The sequence below is a fragment of the Dromiciops gliroides genome, chromosome 3, assembly GCF_019393635.1.
Source record: "Dromiciops gliroides isolate mDroGli1 chromosome 3, mDroGli1.pri, whole genome shotgun sequence".
NCBI lineage: Eukaryota > Metazoa > Chordata > Mammalia > Microbiotheria > Microbiotheriidae > Dromiciops > Dromiciops gliroides.
In genome coordinates, this window is record NC_057863.1 from 68573764 (window position 1) to 68596652 (window position 22889).

The following is a 22889-nucleotide window of genomic DNA, read 5'->3' on the forward strand; positions in this document are numbered from 1 at the left end:
TTGCCCAGGACAGAGAACTAGAGTTGCATCTGAATGGGGGGAGGGGGTCAAGTTCATGTTCCCATCATTCACAAATCCTCAAACTCACTCCCATTCACGTTTTTCAAATGGAATGTGACACCTCTCCTGGGCACTCCCTTGTCCATAAGAGATTGCCTACATGGTCCTTAGGCCGGACCATCCTTGAGCTGCAATAAGGATCAACACCACCAGTTAACTTGTTGATGGGTGGGAGACTGGTGTAAAGATTTGGTTTTAGTGTCACTAACCAAACTGATGAAAACCATTGTTACCTGACTACTTTGGATTGGGATAGTCCAAGACACTTTTAGTCTAAATAAACACATTTCTCATGGAATCATTGATAGTGTCTTGGAGAAGCAAGCATAGTAGAGAAGCTGGGTATATGAGCTGGAAGACAGGCTTGGGTTTTGCTCCATTACTACTGGTGTGACTATAGGCAAATTACAAAAACCCTAAGGTTTCCCATCCATCAAATGGAAAAAATAATTGTACTACTTAGTTACCTCATGTGTGGTTGAAAGCATAAGGATATAGGCAGCTAGGTGACAATGGACAGTCAGGAGGCCATGGAGTGACATGGGCCCGAGTTCAAATTTTGCCCCAGACACTACCTGTCAGACCCTGAGCATGTCACTTAACCCCCATTGTGTCTCCCCCCCCCCCAAAAAAAAAGACGGGATAATGAATGTGAGAACTTTGCAAACTCCAGAAAATTAGATAAAACAAGTTCTAAGTAAGAATACTTAAGTGAAACTTTGGGCCATTTTAGCTAAGTTTTTGTCCTTCTCTAGGGGAGGGTTCTAAGTGCAGTTGGGGAAGGGAGAATGAGAAGAACCAATAACTATCAAGGAGTCCTACAAGGTAGCCCACAATGGGGCAGGAAGGCAGCAGCAAATCCAGCCAACCAACACATTTTATTATTCTAGTTGATGCCTGCACAGGTGTTACAGTCCACATCCAAAACCCAGTCAAGGACACCCACTCAGGTATTTAGAATTCCTAATGTGCAGGCACCCCGGTCCCTTCTTCTTTCCCTCCCTCCCTACTACAAGTATCCCCCCTCCCCCCCACCCCCAGTCAGCTTAAAGCCAGGCTTTGTGCTCATCCAACCCCAGTGCTGGTGTATGTGCTATGAATTCCCTGTTCCCCCCTCCCCATCCCCTATCTCCAAACAGGAACCTCCCCAGTTCAGCTAGTGCCTGTTATGGGGAGGGAGCTGGGGCAGAGCAGCCTAGCTGTAAGATGAAGACAACAGGGAAAGAGAGCACAGAGGGGAGCAGGAAAGAGAGGAAATTGGTAAAGTGCCTTAACTAAACAACTCGGCGGGACACTGGAGCAGAGCAGCACAGGTCCCTGAGGCTGGAAGGGAAAGGGTTAGGAGCCCACTGAGGTGAGAGGGAGAATAACGAGGGGGAAGGAGGGAGGCGAGTGATAGGCTGCAGGCAGGGCTTCCATGGTCCTGCATGTGTCCACTAACCCCAATGGAAATTTATTTACAAACTTAAAACCAACTTGAGGCCCAGTTGCAGGCAGGATGGAGGGTGGAATGGCCCCTGCTTCACTGTTCCACTCCCTGCCTAATGCAGTGGGACCAGGAGGAAGAACAGCTGCACCCTCAGCTCACCAGCCAAACCTGTGCCTGCCTCCCCCTTCAGCCTCTCTCCCCACCCCCTAGCTGACTCAGGGTTCCACAGTAGCCCCAGCCTTTTGGTCTGGCAGTGCAGGAAGTGGAGCATCAGGAATGGGGGGTGGAGCATCAGGGGGTTCTGGGGGTGTGCCTGGCCCCAATCCCAGCTCCACCTCCAGCTGCTCCAACTCCCTTTGATCCAGTAACTCAAAGTCCTCAGAGGTCAGTGTCTCCTCCTCCTCCCCAGGGGCATGGGTAGGCAGGGCACAGTCCTGGGGAATAGGCAGGAGGACTGGAGGGGAGGGAACTTTGCTGCTTTCAGCATGGCAAAGTGGGGCTGCCAGGGGGCTGGGCACAGTGTTGAGGGAATCACTTGCTAGCTCAGGGCTAAGTGACTCCATTGATCCCCCGAGGGGAGCCCTGATCCCAGCGCTGGGGGACCCTGCTCCATTGAAGTGCGTGTTCACAAAGTGCAGTGGCGAAGTGAGTTGAAGCAAGGTCCCCTTGGCTGCCACCTCCTCTTCCTCCTCAGAGTCCAGTGCCTGTTTTGAAAGGGCATGTTCGTGGTCCAGCAGCTCCTCAGAAGGAGCCAATTCTGTTTCTTCTCCTTCTCCAAGATCCCTGCTCAATGTCTCCTCTGGCTCACTTGGCAAGCTCTGCTGGTCCAGATCTGCAGGGATGGGAAGCAGGGTCAGCCCTGTGCTTCTGATAACCAGATCAACCAGACACTGAGAAAGCTGGGGCCAGATCTCCAATCTGAACTGGGAGGGGGAGGGGGATTAGCTAGGGCTTAGAGACCAGGACTTCCAGGGGCTCTTGTGTGGGGAATAAAGGATGGAGGCCTGACGATTCAGTAAAGATCCTATGGCAGAGCATAGGATGCCGGGATGGACAGGGGGCCTATGCTGGGTAGAGAGGAAGATTTCCCCATACCCTCAGAGACATCTGTCAGCTGTGGAGTAGTGGCTCGAGATACAGAGAAGCCACCGCTCTCCAAAATTGAGGCCTCTTCATCTGATAGTTCTGAGTCTGTAATAGCCAAGGCAAGCGCTGTTTTCTTCACGTCTACCTGCACCAGAGAAATGAATGATAGTAACTGACACTTATGTACTCCTCATCTGAATACAAGCAAGTAAGCAGTCCTTCAGTTTTTCAGGAACCCCCTTCCATCTCTGTCTTCCAACCCCCTAACGTGACAATATTTGCAAAACCTATCTCCTAGGGTACAAACATTCTACCTGAGAGCACAACTCCCTCAGAAAGATTCCCCTCAGCCTTCCATTCTTTTACCAAGATCTCACCACTGGGGAGAAGCCAGCTAGCTCTGCCTCACTTTCACTCTCCGTCTCTGCTGTTGGTTCATCACCTCCCGGGGGCATGCTCCTCATCTGCCGCTCTGGGGAGAAGGTAAAGTAGGCTAGAGGTTGACAAAATTGAGAGGGGGCAGCGGTGGACCACATACAACCATAGGAAAGCCCACAAGCCAGGGTTTGCCATGCCAGCCTCCCTGGTTTTTCCCAAGGCTCAGGGCCCTCCCTTACTCTTCTTGTCGTGTTTGTGATGCAGGGCCTCAGCTTTCATGCTGTAGTCTAGCTGCATGAGCAGGGGCTCCAGCCGGGTGTACATCCTCTGGATCAGCTCGTGATAAACGACCAGGGGCCACAGCAGGATACTCAGCACTATGAGTCAGTCAGAAAGCCTACTCAGTTCCCCCGGCCCCACTCCCCTCCCCCGGAGGCTTCTCAGTCAGACGGTCTCCAGACACACGCTGATGCTGCTCCCCTGCCCAGCCTAATCCCCCACTGAGGACCAACGTTTTAGCTTTTTCAGAGACCTACATATTTACAGTTGGGATAAAGGGGAGGAGGAAGGGAGGCATTTATATGGCCCCTACTATGTGCAAGGCATTATGCTAAGCACTTTCCAACCCTCAGAAATAAGTATTGCTGGTATCTCTATTTTACAGTTGAGAAAATTAAGGTAACCAGGGCTTGAGTGACTTGCCTAGAGTCACACAGGTCTAAGTGTCTGAAGCCAGATTTGAATTCAGGTCCTCTGGACTCCAGGGCCATGATTCTATCTACTGAGTCACCTAGCTGCCAGGGAGGCAGTGTCTTCTCTGGCAAAGCACAGAGAAGGAAGACCAAAAAAACAGGGGCTAAATTCTACTCACACACAATGTAGGATATCATAATCCCTGGAACGTAGTGTCCCAGCATGGCCAGCACTGCACAACCAGAGCATACTCGAGCACAGAACTGCAGAAAAAGCACAGGTCTGAGAAGAGAAGTTGGGCTATCACAGGCTCTCAGCTGGTTAAGAGGGATGGAGTTCCTCTGCCTCATTCTATAACTTATGCACCATAACCCAGGTCAGGAACACAAGGCAATTTGTCATTGGCATCTATAAAATTAAGGCAACTACTTTGCCTTAATTGCAAGCAGCCCCAAGATACTGGTGACCAAGTTCTAGAGAAGATGCCAGGGGAGGCTTGAACTAGGGTATTGAATGCTCCCATAAAGGTCTGGCAATGATGAATATGGTTTCAAAGGACAGGCAGAGCTCTATGAAGGCCTACCCCACAGGAGGTAGACCCTATTCTTCCCTCCTGGTGCCCTGTGTGGGCTAGGAGAGTTACCTGGGCTGGGTTCTGTCTCTTGTACTGAAGCAGCTCCTGAAGATGAATCTGGAAGGTGAGCCAGCTCTCAGCCAGGTAGCGGCACAACTCAGGCACACTCAGCAGATGAGGCCGGGCGCCTGGCCCTGCACCCTCACTGGGGAGACATGACACGATGCCTGGAAGTCTCAGGCATCAGCTGCCCTGCCTTCTCTCTAGAACAGAAGTTTTTAACCTAGGGTCTCTGAACTTTAAAAAAAAAATGTTTTTAGAACTGTATTTAAAGTTTCCATTGTAATCCATTGTATTTATTTTGTACGTTTGAAAACTTTGTTGTAAAAAGAGGTCTGTAGGTTTCAACAGATTGTCCAACGGATCCATCAAGCAAAAAAAGTTGAATACCCCTGTTCCAGGGATTCCAATGAAGTATTTTAGACAGAACACTAGCATCTGTAAAATAAGGTTGCCTTTAGAGATACACCTACTTTGCCTTCATTGCAAGCAGCCCCAGGACACTGGTGAGTAAGCTCTAGAGAAAATACCCAGAAAGGTTTGCAGCTACTGTATTGAAGGCTTCCATAAGGGTCTGGCAATGATGAATACAGTTTCAAAGGGCAGGCAAGGTTCTGTGAAGGCCCACCTCATAGGAGGCAGACCCCAAGTGGAAAACTCCACTTCCCTGACTCAAATGCCCTGCTATCACCACCCCACAGCATCCAATTCCCTGCCCTAAGGAGTCTCAACTATTTCCACTTGAGCCAGTGACAAAGGACACTTTGTGGCTAACTTCCACCACGAGGACTCTTCTGGGACCTGTACCTAGGCCAGGAAGCTTCCACACACCCCACATCTTGATCAGGCACCTCCCCAGGTTGTGTACCCTAAAAAGAGGTTTAGGGTTTCCCCAGCTGGATGCAGAAGGGAGTCAAGCGGGTCTTGTACTTACCTGTCAGAGTGTGTCTCTTCTGGGGTTGAAGCTATGAAGAGAGGAGGAGCAGGTCACTGAACAGGTAGATGGAGAACGTGCCCCTCCTCCTCATGATTTGGGGTGACAAGCTAGGTCAGGGCCACAGTCACTCGGGGTGGAGAAGGGGGGCTTTCAGAAATCTGGGCGTGCACATCCCACTCCCCACGCCCCCTACCTCGCGCTCACCTGAAAAGTCAGCCAGGAAGTGGGGCTGCCAGAGATCCAGCAGCAAGTAGCCCAAAAGGGAGATGCTGAGGAGGAAGAAGGGCCGAAGGGACGAGGAGGACAGCAACCTGGGGGGGGGGGGCGGAGAGCCGGCTCAGCTCGAGGCGTGGGGAAGAGCGGGCAGCAGCCCCCAGGAGCCCCCGCCCCACCCCCCACCCCGTCCCGGCCCCCAGGCTGCACCATACCGGACCCTCGGGTGGCCCCGGCCCCGCCCCCCGCCGCGCCTCGGGCCCCGCCCCCGGCCCCGCCCCTTCCCGGCCCTCCGCTCCCGGCGGCGGCTGCGGCCGTGGCCGTTACCAGAAGAGGCCGTTGATCGCGGCGGCCAAGACGAAGCTGTGCAGAGGCCTCTCCCACACCAGCAGCCGCTGCGCCGCCGCCAGCGCCGCCTCCCAGCCCCGGAGCCGCAGCCACAGCGCCGTGGCCAGACGCCCCACCGCCTCGGCCGCCGCCTTCTCCTCCGCCTCGGCCGTCGCCTCGCCCATAGCCAGGCTGAGACCCAGTCCCACGCCCAGCCCCAGGCCCGAGCCCGAGCCCGGGCTCAGGCCGCCGCCGCCGCCGCCGCCGCCGCTCGCCATGGCCCAGCAGCAGCTGCCGCTCGGAGCGAGCCCGAGCTGCGCGGCCGCCGCCGGGGGCGCGTCAGGCGGAAGGGGGCGCACGCCGCAGAGACCGCCCTGGGGGCCGGGGGCACCACGTGACGGGGGCGGCCGCGGAGCGCGAGCTCCGCACGTGACCAGGGACCAACCGCCCCGGGGGCGGGGCAGGACGCGAGGCGCGTGCGCGGCCGGCGACACGCCTCCCGGATGTAAATCCCGGAGAGGACGGGCGTCGATCGCGTAGATCCCGGCTGTCTGAGACTCGGGCACCGCTCTAAGCGGGCTCCTGCGAGTTCATTGCCGCAGGGAATATTCTCGGCCTTGCTATTCTGGAGGGGTTTCGGGGTTAGGGAAAGTGGTGCTTCCGTACTGCGGGTTACTTTCCGGGTGACCCAGGCTAGGGCGTCAGGGGCCAGCGGCCACGGGTATTGGGGAGTTAGTGCCGCAGAACCCTCGTGATAACTGCCCTGGGGTCCCGGGCGCCTGAGGGCTGTTGGAGCGCGCCTGGGAAAGGGCATAGTCCTTTCGGGGCTTGCACCTGGTACGGTCGGCCCCGCCCCGTCAAATACGTAATCAGGGCCCACCCCCTTTCTCCTCCCCCGGCGGTGAAAAACAAACAACCGCGAGTGACCCAATTCGGTACCTCGGGCGGGCGGATGTGGGCTACGCCCTGATGACAGACATGTTGACAGAGGGAGTGCCCGACGCTAACCTGAACACCGTGTGATGATGTTGATGAGACACAAAAACAGTTTTACTAAACAACCAAGTTTCCCTAAACGCCAGCTCGTCTGTTTTCTTTTGCTCATGCCCAAACTTTGCTTTGCGATAGTTTGCCCTTATTAGTCAGAAAGTCGTGCTACGAGCCGAGCAATGAGCTAAGCACCCTACCCTCAAAGAGCTTAGGTTGTAATGGAGAACGTGCACGTAAATAGAGCAGGGGAAGGTAGCCTTGACGGAGGGACGTCTGAGCTAGCCAGGGGTTCGACTAGGCGGAGGTGGGGACTAGAGAATTTCCCGTTCTCGCCCGGGACGGACGCTCTTAAGGACGCGTAGCCTTGGAAGTTCAGCATACTTTTTTCACCCGAGAAAACTGATGCTCGGGGAGCGCCTCCCCCTTTCCTCCGCCCCACCCCCAGCAGGCAGGCTGGGGATTGGAGAAAACCGGGACGAGGCTCCGCCCACCCAAGACGGAACCGGAAGCGCGGGCCGCGGAAGCTTCGCGAGAGCCGGCACCGCCCCGTTGTCAGTGGAGCTGTCGGAGTCGGATCGGGCACCGAGGAGGACACCGGAGGCCACCTTTCTCCTCCCTTCCTCTACCCCAGGTGGCGGCGGCGGGATGGACCTGTCCGGGCTCCTGCTGGACGAGGAGGGCGCCTTCTCGCTCGCGGGCTTCCAAGAATTCACGGTGGGTACCAGCAGCCTGGGCCGGCCCCAACCCCCACCCCCGGGGCGCTCATGGTCCCGCTCCTCGGCTGCTGAGCGCTCTGCCCTTGCTCTCGAGGCTCCGGCTGACCAGGAGACACGTGCGGCGGCTGCTCCTGCCCCCAGGGCCCTCTGCCCAGCCGGGTGGTGCGTACGGGAGGCCGGGGCTCTGTAGGCCCACGGTAGAGAGGGGTGGGGAATATTAGTAGGGCCTCGGAACCCTTCCTCTTCGCAACTGGGGTATCCGAGGCAGCCTGGTGCTGTGGGAAGAGGGAGCCCGGAAGGTGGAGTCAGGACCTGGATTCGAATCCTACCAGAATGACGTTGGGCCAGCCCCCTAATCTCCCTGTACTTCAGTTAACTCACCTCTGAAGTAAAATGAGAGGGCTGGACTGTGATTTGAGAGGCTAGAGCAGATGGTCTCTAAGGGAGAGGCAACATGGCAAGTAGATACTAGATTTTATTAAGGGTGAGCTGGGTTCAGATCCTGCCACAAATAACGTGCTAGCTGTGTCAGCCTGAACAAGTCACAACTTCTTTAAGCCTCCCTTTGCTTCCATCTTAGGGTTGTGAGAGTCAAAAGAAGTCAAGTTTATGGTAGACCTTTTCATACCTCAAAATTCGACATCACTTGTCACTATTGTAAGAGTCCAAAAGCATGAAGGCACGTATTGTCTCTTGACCAGAATAATTTTTTTTTCACATTTTTCCTGTTTCAGTTTCTCCCTGGACATCAAAAATTGAGTGAGCGAGTCAGAAAGCGACTTTACTATGGCTGGGACCCAGATTGTGGCCTAGAAGAACTATCCAGTCCTGTGGCAGGTCAGACTCTGTGTGTGTGTGTGCGCACGCGCGCGCGCACATACATGCCAATGAAAGACAACTGGATAGTAGGACATTTATAAATGTTTTTTAACTGACTGATATATATGACAGTGTTTTGTCTATGTGTAATACAAGTTTGGGATATATACGTAGGTGACACATTATTAAGAGGAACTTTAAACTATAGTGGAAATTAGATTTCCAGAAGTTGGATTTCAGCAAAATGACCTCCTGCCTCTACCCTCTCCCCCCATTTTAGGAGTTGATTTCATTGTTTTGACAGCCTTGTACAAGACCTTGTTTTCCTCAGTGTTCTCAGTACCATACTTACCTGTGTGCACGTTCTCTTCCGAGAATATACTTTTGATGGATATCTTGATGTCTAGAGAATGTACTTTTGATGGATAGCTGATGTCTAGTATGTAGGAGTTGATTAATCTTTAAAGTTAAATGAGTAAAATCGATTGTCACTTTGTTATGAAGTATGTATGAGATAGACCTTGTCAACGTGAAGATTTCTGTATCATAAACTTTAATTTTTCAGGGTGTGGTTGACTCTTAATCTATGTACCTTATCATCATCAACTGGCCAGTGAGAATTACCTACCTACTTAAAGCTAAAATTTAAATCTAGGAAAAATGTGGTTGTGGGTGTGAGGGGAAGGAGTTCTCTGTTTCACTATGAGTTAGGGTTATCTTTTTATTTTATTTTATTCCCCCGAAAGGGCAATGAAGGTTAAGTGACTTGCCCAAGGTTACACAGCTAGTAAGTGTCAAGCATCTGAGGCTGGATTTGAATTCAGGTCTTCCTGAATCCAGGGCCAGTACTTTATCCACTGTGCCACCTAACTGCCCCCTAGGATTATCTTTTGATTTGGTTTCCAGTATCTTTTTGTGGTTCCATCCTTAAGGTCACTGACAGATCTAGCAATGTGTCCCTGTATATTTTGCTTTTTGAGAATGAAAGTTAAAGGGGAGTTGGAAGAGAGGGGCGTTTCCTTACTCTGGTCTTTATTCTCTTTAGACATTGCTGTGGAGTTGCTCCAGAAGGCAGCCCCCAGTCCTATTCGCCGACTTCAAAAGAAATATGTATCTCATGTGTCCCGGTGAGCCCCAAATTAAGTACATGGTGTGTTTAGTGTTGGGTAGTTGCTGACAGGGATAAGACAAGTTCATAAAAAGGGTGGTGGATAGGTCTTAAGTGAAGAATGGGAGGCTGGAATGGATAAAGTGAACAAAAGGAGAAGGGACTGTGACTTTAGTACTAGGGACTAATGCTTATTCCTTTCCTAATCCCAGGGAGGCATGTATCTCTCCATGTGCCATGATGTTGGCCTTAGTTTACATCGAACGACTCCGGCACAGAAACCCTGATTATTTGCAACATGTGTCATCTTCTGACCTATTTCTCATCTCTATGGTGAGTCCCCAGCCTCCTCAGTCCCATTTCTTTCTTGGGCCTTTGTCCCAGGTCTCTCTGTCTTTTTTGTCATCTCTATGGATAAGGGTGTCTGATGGGTTACTCTAGTAACAGTGTCTCTGATGCCCTTGCAGATGGTGGCCAGTAAGTACCTGTATGATGAAGGGGAAGAGGAGGAGGTCTTCAATGATGAATGGGGGGCTGCAGGAGGTGTGGCTGTGCCTACCCTCAATGCACTGGAGAGAGGCTTCCTGAGTGCCATGGTGAGAATCTGTTTCTTTTCCTGGCTTATTTCCACTTCTGCCATGATAAATATTGAGCAGGTCACTCCCCCTACCCAACCTTACTACTTTTTATGTTCTCTGTCCATTCTATTTTTACCATCCCTTGTTTATTTTATATAATTTTTAAAATAATATTTTATTTTTCTCCAATTACATGTAAAAAGCAATTTTTAGCATTAAGAAAAAGTTTTGTGTCTCAAATTTTATCCCTCCCTCTCTTTCCTCCCCCCTTCCTAAGACAGTAAGCAATCTAATATAGGTTATACATGTGCCATCTGGATTCAGCAGGACCTGAGTTAAAATCTGGCCTCAGACCCATGACACTTACTAGCTGTGTGACCCTGGGCAAGTCACTTAACCTTCATTGAAAACATTTCCATATTAGTCATTTTGTGGAAGAAAACTGTAACAACCACAAAAAAGAAAAAAGTGAAAAATAGCTTGCTTTGATTATGTTCAAATTACATTAGTTCTTTGGAGGCAAATAGCATTTTATATCGTAAGTCCTCTGGGATTGTCTTGAATCCTTATATTGGTAAGAATAGCTAAGTCATTCACAGTTATGCATCATATAATATTACTGTTAATATATATATGATGTTCTCATGGTTTTGCTTCATTTTGTATTAGTTCATGTAAGTTTTAACAGGTTTTTCTGAAATCATTTTGCTCTCTTATAGCATACTAATATTTATTACAATCATATACCATAACTTGTTGAGCCATTCCCCAAATGATGGGCATCTTTTCAATTTCCAATTCATAAATATTTTTGTACAAATAATTTGGTTCTCTTCCCCCTTTTTTTTTTATCTCTTTGGGATACGGTATTGCTGGATTAAAGATTATGCCCAGTTTTAAAGTCCTTTGGGCATAGTTCCAAATTGTTCTCCAGAATGGTTGGATCACTTCACAGCTCCACCAGCAGATCATTACTGTCTCAGTTTTTCCACATTTATCATTTTTCCTTTTTTCTTGTATTAGCCAATCTGACAGGTGTGAAGTGGTACCTCAGAGTTGTTTTAATTTGCATTTTTCTAATCAGTGATTTAGAGCACTTTTTTTTTTCATATGACTATAGATAGCTTTGATTTCTTTGTCTAAAAACTTCTTGTTCACATCCTTTGACTGTTTTTCAGTTGGGGAATGACATGTATCCTTATAAATTTGACTCAGTTTTCTGTTTGAGAAATGAGGCCTTTATCAGAGAATACTTGCCATCAAAGTTTTTCCCTGCTAATTTTGTGCTTTCCTTCTAATTTTGGCTGCATTTGTTTGGTTTGTGCAAAACTTGTAAATTTTATGTAATTAGGGGCGGCTAGGTGGCGCAGTGGATAAAGCACCGGCCCTGGATTCAGGAGTACCTGAGTTCAAATCCGGCCTCAGACACTTGACACTTACTAGCTGTGTGACCCTGGGCAAGTCACTTAACCCCCATTGCCTCACTTAAAAAAAATTTTTTTTATGTAATTAAATTATTCATTTTACACTTTGTAATGCTCTCTATATCTTGCTTGGTTCTAAATTTTTCCTTTTTTCACAGATGTGAACAGGTAAAGGATTCCATTCTCTCCTAATTTGCCTATGATATTGCCCTTTATGTCTGAATCATGTACCCATTTTGACCTTATCTAGGTATACAGTATGTTCTATACCTAGTTTCTGCCATATTGTTTTCCATTTTTTCCCAGCAGTTTTTGTCAAATAATGAGTTTTTGTCCCCAAACTTGGATCTTTGGGTTTATCAAATACTAAATGACTATGGTTATTTACTACAATGTATTGTGTACCTAATCTATTGCACTGATCCACCGTTCTATTTTTTAGCCAGTACCAGATTGTTTTGATGATTATTGCTTTATAATATAGTTTTAGATCTGCTACAGCTAGGCTACCTTTCATCACATTTTTTCATTGATTCTGGTGATACTCTTGACCTTTTGTTCTTCCAGATGAATTTTGTTACTATTTTTTTCAGCTCTATAATATTGCTCTTTGGTAGTTTGATTGCTATGGCAGTAAATAAATAGATTAACTTAGGTATAATTATCTTTTTTATTATATTGGCTCAGCCTACCCATGAGTAATTAATATTTTTCCAGTTGTTTATAGCTGACTTTATTTGTGTGAAAAGTGTTTTGTAATTATATTCATATAACTCCTGTGTTTGTCTTGGCAGATGTATTTCCAAGTACTTTATGTTGTCTACAGCTATATTAAATGGACTTTCTCTATCTCTTCTTACTGGACTTTGTTGGTCATATGTAGAAATGTTGATGATTTGTGTGGGTTTCTTTTATCTCCTGCAACTTTGCTTAAGTTATTAATTATCTCAACTAGTTTTTAATCGGTCCTCTAGGATTCTCTCCCATGTTTATTTTTCTTTAACTTCTTTCATGTTCTTTTATTTTTCATATAAATATTATCTTTGTCATCAACCTTTTTAAGTAATGTCTAAAGCCTTTGGTGAATAGGAGTATTAGTTTTAAGAAAAGTTCCTATCCCATGCCCTATTCTCCATCTGCCTTGATTCATAAGTCCTTTCTCTTTTTAAACTCTAGGACTGGAGCCTCTACACTGACCCTCGGGAGATCTTTGAGGTGCTGAGTTGGCTGGAGGGCTGGTAGGTCCTAGAACACGAGGGGAAGAAGGATTGATGTGGGGAGAAGGAGGAAGGCGAGGTACATGGGAGTAAAAGTTACCCAGGGTGGTTGGATTGTGAAATGGTGAGCTCAGTAAAGTACATGGCAGTTGTAGGTGAAATGTCATGTCTCTTGTGCCTTCTGGTTCTTACATCTTTCTCCCAGTATCAAGTGAGAGGGAAGGAAGGTCTTTCATGGCAGATTCATTTGAACTGTTCTGTGGTTACCAAAAAATAATGGACTTTGTTTTTTTTTTTTTTTTTGGGTGGGACAAATGGGGGTTAAGTGACTTCCCCAGGGTCATACAGCTAGTAAGTGTTAAGCGTCTGAGGCCAGATTTGAACTCAGGTCCTCCTGAATCCAGGGCCGGTGCTCTATATACTGTACCACCTACCTGCCCCTGGACTTAGTTTTTAAAATCACGTCTGAAGGAGCTGCAGGAGCTGTATATCTGATAGGTCACATGTTGCTTGAAAATTCCATCACGCCTAGACCTTTCAAGACCCCTTTCATTTTCTTCCAGTGTTGCTGAGCAGCAGGGTCGACGCCGTGGCTGGTATACCTACACAGACTTGTGTGTGCTGCTGGAGCAACGAACCTGGCAATTAGCTTTGGGCTCATTGTGCCAACACCTGACCAAGGTGAATGTGGTCATAGGAATGGAAGTGGGGTGGAAGGGTAATGGAGGAATGAAGGATGTGCAAGTAGGGGGTGACTCGTGGGTGGAACTGAGTAAATTTTGGGCTAGGTTAGGTATAATAAGAGCTAGAAGTATAGAAACAATTTTTTTTTTTAAATTTTGTGGGGCAATGGGGGTTAAGTGACTTGCCCAAGGTCACACAGCTACTACGTGTCAAGTGTCTGAGGCCGGATTTGAACTCAGGTCCTCCTGAATCCAGGGCCAGTGCTTTATCCACTGCGCCATCTAGCTTCCTCCTGAAATAAACTGATAAGACTTTGGGGTCTAGGCAGAGATTGAGTTGGAGGTATACAGCCTTAGGAGAGGGTAGAACTCTTTGATTTTGAAGAAATACCTAGGTATTGACAAGGGGACAGACAGACTGGGATGCTCAAGGAAGAGTATTTGGCCTCTGACATTTGTTTTTCTCTCTCCGACAGCTGGCCTGCCTGTTAGCCTTGGCTTATGTGAGCAGTGTAGCTGTGGCTGTGGCCTCTGTGACTGTCCTGCACCAGACCCTGGGGCTGCACGGCACTCCTCCACCAGGGCCCCCTGATGTTGGTTGTCTTGCCCCCAAGTGCCCACTGGGGCCTTGTTCTCTGTCCTCAGCTTCTGTTCCACAGTTCTTATCCCCTTCTGCTAACACTTCCCAAAATCTAGTGGGGGAAATGGGACTGCATTCACTGTGGGGGCGTCTTCTGGCTACACTGACTCCTTCTCCAGTGCCTCCACCACCATTACCAGGCACCTTGACTTCTCAGCCCTGCCCCCTTTGTCGGCAGCTCCAGATAGACTCCCCAACCCACCATGCCTGTCAGTGTACCAACCATACGACCACAAGGCCTTTCAGCCCCTGGTATCCTCCACCTGGCCAAGCCCCACCCTGGCCCTGGAGCCCTGTGGCTCCGGTGCTCCCCCAGACACAACAGTGCTCCTTGTTTGGTGCTATGGAGCTGGCCCGGCTCAAATCCTTTATCTTTCCTGGATAGTAAGAGACTCTGGAAATGTGTTATGGGGAGTTAGGTTGCCCTGGGGGACTTCTAGGACAAAGTGACATCCATTGATTGGGAAAGAGGGATTTAAAAACTGATTTCAATTCTCTCTTCCTTTCTGGACCCTTTGTTCTCTTTCCTCTAAGGGGAAAGGTAAATGGGGTGGTTGTGGCAGCGAGGTGAAGAATATGTTGTCTTTGTGGCCTTTGCCTATGACTCCGTGGCCGGGGGCCACAGAATTGGCTTTGTGATGTCACCTGGGAAGGCTCCATCCTGGTGACCTGTGTGATGTCACATGTGGAAGGCCAGGGGGAGGACTCTTCCACCTTTCTGAGGCTTTTCTAGAATTGATTTTTGCTCTTGTTAATTAAGATGAGCAGGCAAGTGTGAGAGTAGGGGGACGACTTGAGGCTGGTCTATGTGAAGTCCCTAGGGCTTGAGTGCTAAGGGATGATAGGACCAGGGAGCTGGAGGGGGGCTCTGGAATAACATTGGGCCCCTTTTGAGCCCAAACTAGGGGGTTCTTAGCCTTCAGCCTCTGTCCTCCAGGGCCCCCTGCCCACATACTCTACTCTTTGTCGGCTCTTCTCCCCTGTGTCTCTTTCCTCAGGTCTCTGACCCCTTGGTTTTACTTGGTTGCTTTTTCCACGCTTTTATAGAAGAATTTGAGGTTTCAATAAACAGTTTCAGTTGCATGGCCTGGACTCTGTTTGCTGCGCCAGCCCCTGACCACATCCAAAGCTTTCAGACCTGTAATTAACATGTCTCTCATCCCCTTCATTACTCAGACCTTTTTTCTGTGCCTTGCTCCCAAGCCTCTGGTTATTTTCATCCATTTTCGTCCCGATTGAAAGGTTGCTCTATGATTCCTGTGTCCCAGTGACCCTTGTTCCTTTATTCACTATTCCCAGGCCCCCATCTCTCCTGTTGCAGTTGGAGCCTGGAAGGTTGTGCCCATGTCCAGTGGACTATTGTCTTAGTTGCAGGTTTGTCACTCATTCTGAGTGAGCTTGACCCAGATGTTTCCAGTATTGGCCAGGAGAAGTTTAGAATTTATTTTAACCCAGTGTGATCCCAAGGTCAAGGCCTCCAGGGGAGCATGATTAAAGGCTGCTTTTGGCTCAGCGATGTGTATGGTGTGGCATCCACACTTTCCTGCTTCTTCAAGGGCTAGGGCTTTGGGGAGGAGAAGACTGAGCTATTAGGAGCTGGGGGGTAGGAAGAGACTCGGGGACTCAGCAAAACAAGGTCCCCCAGTTAATAGGTGATGGAGTTTGCTACAGAGCTGGGCAAAGGTGAACGTGGTCCACTGTGTGTGTACATTCCCTCATCCTTCCGTTTTGCTTCACTGCCACACCAGCCCCTCCCTAAAGTAGGCAGCTGACACCACTCCGTTCTAACCCCTTCCAGTGGACACCCTCGACCCTGGACCAGAGCGCAAGGATAGGACTGCTGGTCAGTGGCAGCATGAGAAAACCAATCCGCCAGCCTAGCCTGCTCCCTTCTCTGGCTCCACAGCTGGCTCCCCAAAGCCCCTCACTCCAGGCCTGGGATTCCCTCAGTGGAACCCCTTCCTGGGGCTTCAGCTGGCTCTTGGCCTTCCAGGTAGGAGGAAACACAGGTGGAGATTTGTGTGTCTAAGGGAGCGTCTGGGGGTGGGGTGGAGAACATGATCTGAGGGAATGGTATTCGAGAGGCCTTTGCTCTCCGTCCCCCTTCTGCAGCACGTTCTGGTCCTGGCCTCTCTGCTGTGTGTCTCCCACCTGCTCTTGCTTTGTAGTCTTCCACCAGGAGGACTTTCCTATCCCCTTGGCCAGCTTCTGGCTTCCAGTCTCTTCTCTTGTGGTTTGTCTACTGCCATGCAGTCCTGGATGGGCAGCAGGTGAGGGGGAACTGGGGAGGGGAAGTTGAAGAGATCATGTTTGGTGGGCACGGTGCTTTCTCAAGGTGGCACACTCTCCTTTTCTGCCTGCTGTGCATACAGGCTGCCTCTGGTCCAGGCTCCATCCTTTGAGTTTCTCATTCCTGCTCTGGTGTTGACCAGCCAGAAGCCACACCAAGCTACCTGGGCACCTGGAAACAGTGAGCATTGGGCAGGGCCGTGGGGAAATGTTATCCAGAAACCTCAGCAAGGTGGGAAAATTGAGGATGGTTACATTTCCAAATCTTTGTTATGGGGGTGACAGAAGATAGAGAATCCTGAGGTTGGGTTAGGGACTACTGGAAACCTCCAGGCAGCGATGATTGGTCTACACAGATACAAATCCTTATATCAGTTCCCTCTACTATCCTTTCCCAGATTCCCGCGCACTGAGTCCATGTGTGGGACCAGACTGCCCTCCCATAGGAAGCTGGGATGAGGCTCTCAGAGAGGTGGGTGTTCTCTTTTAGAGGGGCAGGAAAAGGTAAAGGATGGTATATGTGGGGTGAGGGCAAGAACAAAGATGGTTTTTTTCTTGTTCTTTTTACTAAGGTTCCTGGCTGAGACTCTCAGGAGGAAAGGGCTAGGGGAGGGAAACAATAAGGTTTCTGGGATCTACCCCTGGGTCTCAAGATTCAGCCTCTATTTTCTTCCTATTTCCTCCAACCTTATTTCTTTCCACTTGTATTCAGGCATCAGGTGCTGTGCTGATATCTGGGCTGCTTCAGGGAACACTAGGGTTGTTGGGAGGGCCTGGTCGATTGTTCCTTCATTTCGGGCCCCTGGTCCTTGCTCCCAGTCTGGCTGTGGTAGGGCTTTCTGCTCACAAGGAAGTTGCACTGTTCTGTTCTGCAAACTGGGGCCTTGCAGTGCTGTACGTGAGTCTCAAAAGCAGCATGGACAAACCTGGGTTGCCTCCCTTCAGTAGAGATCTGCGGGAGGGTAACACTAGGAATTTTGAGTCAAAAACTTTTTGCCCAAGCTTTCTGTTATTTTAACCCCCACAACTGATTGCATTCATTGCCTCACTATGACATTCCATCTCCCTTCCCCTACGCCCCCCAATTCCACTTCAGCATTGCTCAGATTCCCTATAAATCCCCTGTGGTGGTAGCCTCTCTTTCACTTCCCCCACCCCCTCATGCTACCCAATTCTCATGGTAGACAAACTCAGATCACCCTTTCTCCCATACCATGCCCTGTTCTTGCCTGTGATGGCTTCCCTTCCATGATGCTAAAGAGACTCTCTCCTTTAGGCCTATCCTACTCATGGTTGTATGTTCTCAGCATTTGGGATCCTGCCTGCTGCCCTTGTGTCCACTGAGGACTCCTGTCCCTCCAACTCACAGCTACGTCCCTGTCTTCCGCCTCTTCTCGGTATGTGAAGGCCAGGAGTGATTGGAATTCCTTAGTGTGTCCTCTGCCACTCTGCTTGTTAGCTTCACCTATGTCTGTTCCTGCAGGGCATGAGCTGAGGGCAGGGATTCTATCCTGTTTCCGTCTTGTCTCATACAGGTGCTGCTCCCTGTGGTTTGTGTTTGGATCCTCTCTGCTTTATTAGGCTTTAGTTTCATTCCCCAGGAGCTGTCTGCCCCTAACATCCCCCCATGGCTGTGGCTGCCTCACCCAGGTATGACCACCCAGGTCACTTTTTTCCCTTTAGTCTAGCGCTCTATCCATTTAATTAGCTAGACATGAATGTTTTCAGTCAGCATTTATTAAGTGCCAGGAATTGTGCCAAGTTCTGGGGCTATAAAGAAAGGCACAAGAAAGAAGACAGTCCTTGCTTCAAGGAGCTTACAATCTCATGGGGGAGACAACAATAAAAAGGAGCTAAAAGTGGGGAGCATGATGAAGTCAGGGATTTGGGATGGGAAAGGATCTGAGGGGCTATGAGTTTCCAAGCTGATTCCATCTTGCAGAATGAGGAATTTCTGGAAATGATGAAGTCTAGGAAAGTTGTAGTTATACTTCTCTGAAGTCAATGTTTAATACATTCTGTTTCTGGCTTAAAGTCTTTCCCAAGCTTATAGTGTCAGTGTTTAAGACTTTGTGCTTGTGGAAGAAATAACAGGAGTCCTCACTTGCTGTTTTGGAACAAGTAGATTTCCCAAGACTTTAGGCAAGGAGCAAATGGGAGGTTAGGCATTTCAGAATTGTTATCTATTAACAACTGAATTGCCAAATGACTTCCCAACCTCTTTCCAGGTGGATGGGGTTGGCCCAAGTTGACCCTCCAGGGCTTGGCTGCAGGCACTACCATGGCATTGGCATCTTCTACCAGTTCCTTGTGCTGTTACGCATTGTGTGGCCGGCTGCTGCAGCTGACTCCTCCTCCTTCCCATGCCTGCAGTCGAGGCCTGGGCTTTGAGGGCCTGGGCAGCCTGCTGGCTGGTCTACTAGGGAGCCCTTTGGGGACTGCCTCCAGCTTCCCCAATGTAGCCACCACAAACCTCACCCAGGTATAGACCTTGGAGCTGGAAGATGAAGGTTTTCTGAGGAGGGCAGGGGTTGGAAGCAAGTGGATCTAACAGCTTTGGCTGTGCAACTGACCCTCTTTCCTCCTGCTTAGGCTGGGTCTCATAGAGTGGCAAGGCTAGTCAGCCTACTGTGTATTGGGTTGGGTCTCTCTCCATGGCTGGCACAGGCCCTCATCACCATCCCACTGCCAGTTCATGGTGAGTACAGATCCTTGTTGTGAGTTTCCTTGCCAACTCGGCCACTTTTTCACCTTCTATTCCTCATCTAAGGTTCCTAGTTGAGTCAGTGATTCAAGGGGATGGAATTTAATTTTTGTCATTCTATGCATTCTGGGATTTTGCCACCCTTGATGCAGGGAATTGAGCAAGCTTTCCCTGCAGGTGGCACACAGCTTGTCACTATATAGAACTCTGATGTGTATCACCTTCCTGACATCCTTGGTCAAGTCCTATGCTCTTTTCCTCCAGTCCTCTTGCTGCTGGGCTTCTCTTCAGCATTTCTTACTGAAAAACTCCCATATTGCTTAATAAACTCTTTCCTTGGCTTCCATGACACCACATGCTCAGTTTCTCCTACTAGCTGACTGTTCCTCTTGGATCTCTTGTTTACTACTCATCCTCCTTCTACCCCGTAAATGTTGTACCTCGGTGTTTTGTTCTTGGTTGTTCCATCTTTGTACTCTTTCCCTTGGCAGTCTCATTCAGTGTTATAACTTTAATTATTACCCCCTTCTAAATCTTTTATCTCCAGCCCTGACCTTTTAGCCCCATATTTAAAACTGCCTGCTGGACATATCCTCTTGGGTATCTATGAGTTGGCATTTATTATAGCTCTAGTGTGTGCCAGGCACCCTGGATGAAAGCATCCTTGTCTTCAAAGAACTTCTATCAAAGGAGAGCACAGATGCTGATATAAATATATGCAAAATAGAAAGAAAATGAAGGGGAGCTTTTTTGTATGGGAGGCGTTAGCAATTAGTAAAGGCCTCATGGAGGAGGCAGCCCTGAAGCTGGGCTTTAAAAGAAAGGAGAGATTCTAAGACTTGGAGGTGAGGAGAGAATCCAAAGGCGTGGAGATGGAATTTTGTGAGCAACAGCAAGAACACCTCCAAAGTTCAAACATATCTCAAGTTGAGCTCGTCACTTTCTCCTCAAAACTTAGACCTTCCTCATGCTTCCTCTATTTCTGTTGATGGTGCCTTCCTCTGAGGCTTACAGGTTCAAATCTTGGAGTCATCTGTGACTCTTCCTCCTCCACATTTGTTGCCAAATCTATTGCCTTTATTTCTTACATACCCTCTCACCTTTGTCCTTTTATTCCCATTGAAACCATCACGTTTCAGACCTTCTACCTCTTGGGGAAATGATTGCAACAATTTAATAACTGGTTGGGTTTTTTTTTTAAATTTTGTGGGGCATTGGGGGTTAAGTGACTTGCCCAAGGTCACACAGCTAGTAAGTGTCAAGTGTCTGAGGCCGGATTTGAACTCAGGTCCTCCTGAATCCAGGGCTGGTGCTTTATCCACTTCGCCATCTAGCTGCCCCTGGTTGGGTTTTTTTTTTGCCTTTGTTCCCTTTCTAACCATCCCATATCATCGCCACTGGGCCCCCCCCCCCCCCAGTCCCTTTCACCAGATTGCCCACAGTTTCCCTAATGCATCTTTCTGGTCATAGTGATACTGTGGCTTCTCAAATAATTCTCTTTATTCTAGCATTCAAGGGGAGCCCTTCACCAAGTGGCTTCAGTTTTCCTCTAGCTTCCTCTCATGCTGTTCTGCTTCAGATCTTTCATATTCTAGATAGAAAGGTATGGGATATCTCCTGCCTTTACAGTGTGCATCCTAGAAAGAGTGCTGGACCTGAGTGAGAATTTGATCTCTATCTCTACTACTTAACTACTATGTGACCCCTTGGATGAAGCATTTCATTCTTCAGAAGTGTTTTGTTTAGTTTTCCCCTCTTTAAAGTGAGGATCATCTCTTCCCTGCCTACCTCATAAGATTCTTGTGAGCAAGGTGCTTTGTAAACTTTAAATGCTATGTAATTGTATTTGATGGTGATAATATATTTGCTTAAGCAACTGTCCTCCATGCCTGGAATGAACTCTCCCTCACCTCCAACTGTTGAAAATGATTATGCTTCTTAAGGGATGACTACAGCTGATTAGTTTCTCCATGATGCCTTCCTGGACAACCCAGCTGGAAATCAAGTTCCCCTCAGCTTTTTTCATCACACTTTGTTTAGTTCATCACACTTTGCTTTCCACTTTTTGCATTTTATTATGGTTATTTGTATATGTCTTTATACTCTAGTGTTAGATTGTAACCTCCTTGAGGGAAGAATTTTTAAAAAAATTTCATCTTTGTGTCTCCAGTTCCTGGCACAATGTTGAAATGAATTCTCCACCTAGGCGCTGTGCTGGGGGTGAGCCAGGCAGTCATCTTATCTACTGGCTTTTCCTACTTCTACTCTGCGGATATTGATTCTGGACGTAATGTCTTCATTGTTGGTTTTGCTATCTTCATGGCCCTGCTGCTACCCCGTTGGCTTCAGGATGCTCCCATTCTCAACACAGGTGGGATGAGTAGGGAGGGGAGGAGCTCTCAAAGTAGAGATGGCTGGAGAGCTCCTAAGCCTCCAGTCCTTAGGTCTCTCCTCTAGGCTTCAGTCCAAACCAAACCAGGAGAGGAACCTGGGGGCATTTGGAGCCAAGAGAATCCAATGGCCAGGAGTGTGTTTGATATTTTGAGGTCCTGGGAGCCAGGAAGCAGAAAGTATTGAGGAGAGATCCAAGTGCTAGACGGTAGGAGGTAATGGAATTAGTGAATAGAAGGAAAGAGATGCTTGCCCCATCAGATTGGACTTTTTAGTACTAACTGAACTTGGGCAAATTGCTTCCTCTATTCAATTTTCTCATCAGTTATAAATGAGGGGGTTATAAATCCCAGATAACAGCTGGTATTTATACGGCACTTCACCTTCCACAAAGTACTTTCTTCATAGGCACCTTACGAAGATAGCTGGTGCAGACATCATTCTGCATTTGACAGGTGAAGAAGCAGGGAGGGGCAGAGGGGCTCTAGGTGGTCCAAGGAGCAGGGCTCTGGCCGCTGACGTTGGCCCTTCCCCAAGGCATCATGGTGTCGGAGGAGGCTTCTGCCTTTGGCACTGTGACTCCAAGTCCGGAGATGGGCTGCGGCCTGCGGGAGGCTCATTCCGGCTTTACCTCGCCGCGTAGGTTCGGGTCCCGTGGACGTGCTGCTCGGCTCCTTTCTGGCGGAGCCCGTGCTTCTGGCCGGCCTCTTGAGCTTCCTCCTGGAGAACACCATCCCAGGTGACGGCACGGCTGAGGCTGGAAGGCGTTCCAGGGGAGGGGGTCACCGGCTCTGCTGACGGACTTTTCCCTCTCGATGGCTTTCCAGGAACTCGGTTAGAGCGGGGCCTGCCGTCTCAGAAAGAAGCTCAGACCTCCCCCAAGCCCAGGAAGGAGGCTTCGCCATATGACCTGCCCACCCCCCTCCAAAGGCTCCACTCCTTTCTGCCCTCCCCTCTCCGATGCCTCTGCCCCCTGCCCGAGGATCCCGGGGACGAGGAGCGAGGCCGTTCGGAGCCCAGAGAAACCACGGACCTGTTGCCCAGTCCCGAGGACCCGAGCCCCCCTCCTATGACCAGGGCTGATTGACGCCCCCTCACCTGGCCAGGGCTGCAGTTGCCATTAGCCAGAGAGAAACCGTCCCCACCCCAGCTTCTCCTTCCACCATCCCCCCCAGCTCCCCTGGGGCGGATGAGAGGGTGGTGGGTGAAGAGGGTTTCGTGGTGTGTGTCCCCCACTCCTCCCCCCCCGTGACGTATAAATTTCACCTAAACTCCCGGAGCTGGTTTGGAGACTCATCAGTTCGGCCCAAAACAGCCCCTTACCGCCCCTTTTCTTATCTCGAGCTCCCACTCCCCCAGGCAGGGGCGGGGTTACAGGGAGAGGTCCCGCCCTGCTCGGGAGGGACGCCTAAGGCCACGCCCACTCGGATAGCCAGTTCCGCCTTTCCCACTCGGAAAGCCAGTCCCTTTTCTTGGGAAAAGGTGCGCGCGCATGGAAGGGAGGGCAAGCGGCTGTGACGTCACGGTAGGAAAGGAAAGGCCGGAGTGGGAAGGGAGGAAAGCTGAGGGGCTT

At 49.4% G+C, this 22889-nt stretch overlaps 4 protein-coding genes across 5 annotated transcripts in view; 3 read left to right on the forward strand and 1 right to left on the reverse strand.

Annotated features, from left to right (window-relative positions):
• Positions 1 to 1097: 1097 nt before the first annotated feature.
• RETREG2 (reticulophagy regulator family member 2) lies at positions 1098 to 6091 on the reverse strand. Its single transcript, XM_043992701.1, has 9 exons — positions 5758 to 6091; positions 5422 to 5528; positions 5215 to 5245; positions 4290 to 4425; positions 3825 to 3909; positions 3193 to 3330; positions 2953 to 3047; positions 2585 to 2720; positions 1098 to 2321 (listed from the first exon to the last, which is right to left on the reverse strand). The coding sequence occupies exons 1-9, from the start codon at positions 6033 to 6035 to the stop codon at positions 1705 to 1707; spliced, it is 1623 nt and encodes a 540-aa protein (XP_043848636.1). The 5' UTR covers positions 6036 to 6091; the 3' UTR covers positions 1098 to 1704.
• A 245-nt stretch (positions 6092 to 6336) lies between these two features.
• Positions 6337 to 15015, forward strand: CNPPD1 (cyclin Pas1/PHO80 domain containing 1). The gene is made up of 8 exons (XM_043992702.1): positions 6337 to 7461; positions 8198 to 8300; positions 9328 to 9409; positions 9603 to 9723; positions 9858 to 9986; positions 12569 to 12630; positions 13173 to 13290; positions 13769 to 15015. Exons 1-8 carry the CDS (start codon positions 7150 to 7152, stop codon positions 14315 to 14317), a joined length of 1476 nt encoding a protein of 491 aa, XP_043848637.1. The 5' UTR covers positions 6337 to 7149; the 3' UTR covers positions 14318 to 15015.
• Positions 15016 to 15160: 145 nt separating this feature from the next.
• Positions 15161 to 22576, forward strand: SLC23A3 (solute carrier family 23 member 3). The gene is made up of 12 exons (XM_043998369.1): positions 15161 to 15925; positions 16045 to 16202; positions 16305 to 16402; positions 16620 to 16693; positions 16934 to 17115; positions 17498 to 17618; positions 17757 to 17871; positions 18450 to 18703; positions 18814 to 18919; positions 21132 to 21296; positions 21960 to 22055; positions 22144 to 22576. Exons 1-12 carry the CDS (start codon positions 15788 to 15790, stop codon positions 22401 to 22403), a joined length of 1767 nt encoding a protein of 588 aa, XP_043854304.1. The 5' UTR covers positions 15161 to 15787; the 3' UTR covers positions 22404 to 22576.
• Positions 22577 to 22770: 194 nt separating this feature from the next.
• Positions 22771 to 22889, forward strand: part of NHEJ1 (non-homologous end joining factor 1) — a 129321-nt gene continuing 129202 nt past the window's right edge. For both annotated transcript variants that reach the window (XM_043998365.1, XM_043998368.1), the window contains exon 1: positions 22771 to 22841. In XM_043998365.1, the coding sequence (XP_043854300.1) occupies positions 22809 to 22841 (33 nt within the window). In that variant the 5' untranslated portion in view covers positions 22771 to 22808. The remainder of the gene's footprint in view (positions 22842 to 22889) is intronic.

Coding starts and splice junctions, on each gene's coding strand:
- RETREG2 (XM_043992701.1), bottom strand. CDS start 6,035: ATGGCGAGCGGCGGCGGCGGCGGCGGCGGCGGCCTGAGCCCGGGCTCG. Junction 4,426..5,214: donor GAAGAGACACACTCTGACAG/GTAAGTACAAGA, acceptor ATGTCTCCCCAG/TGAGGGTGCAGGGCCAGGCG. Junction 2,322..2,584: donor GCTGACAGATGTCTCTGAGG/GTATGGGGAAAT, acceptor CCATCCCTGCAG/ATCTGGACCAGCAGAGCTTG.
- CNPPD1 (XM_043992702.1), top strand. CDS start 7,150: ATGCTCGGGGAGCGCCTCCCCCTTTCCTCCGCCCCACCCCCAGCAGGC. Junction 9,724..9,857: donor ACCTATTTCTCATCTCTATG/GTGAGTCCCCAG, acceptor ATGCCCTTGCAG/ATGGTGGCCAGTAAGTACCT. Junction 9,987..12,568: donor GAGGCTTCCTGAGTGCCATG/GTGAGAATCTGT, acceptor TTTAAACTCTAG/GACTGGAGCCTCTACACTGA.
- SLC23A3 (XM_043998369.1), top strand. CDS start 15,788: ATGAGAAAACCAATCCGCCAGCCTAGCCTGCTCCCTTCTCTGGCTCCA. Junction 15,926..16,044: donor GCTGGCTCTTGGCCTTCCAG/GTAGGAGGAAAC, acceptor CCCCTTCTGCAG/CACGTTCTGGTCCTGGCCTC. Junction 16,203..16,304: donor CAGTCCTGGATGGGCAGCAG/GTGAGGGGGAAC, acceptor CTGTGCATACAG/GCTGCCTCTGGTCCAGGCTC.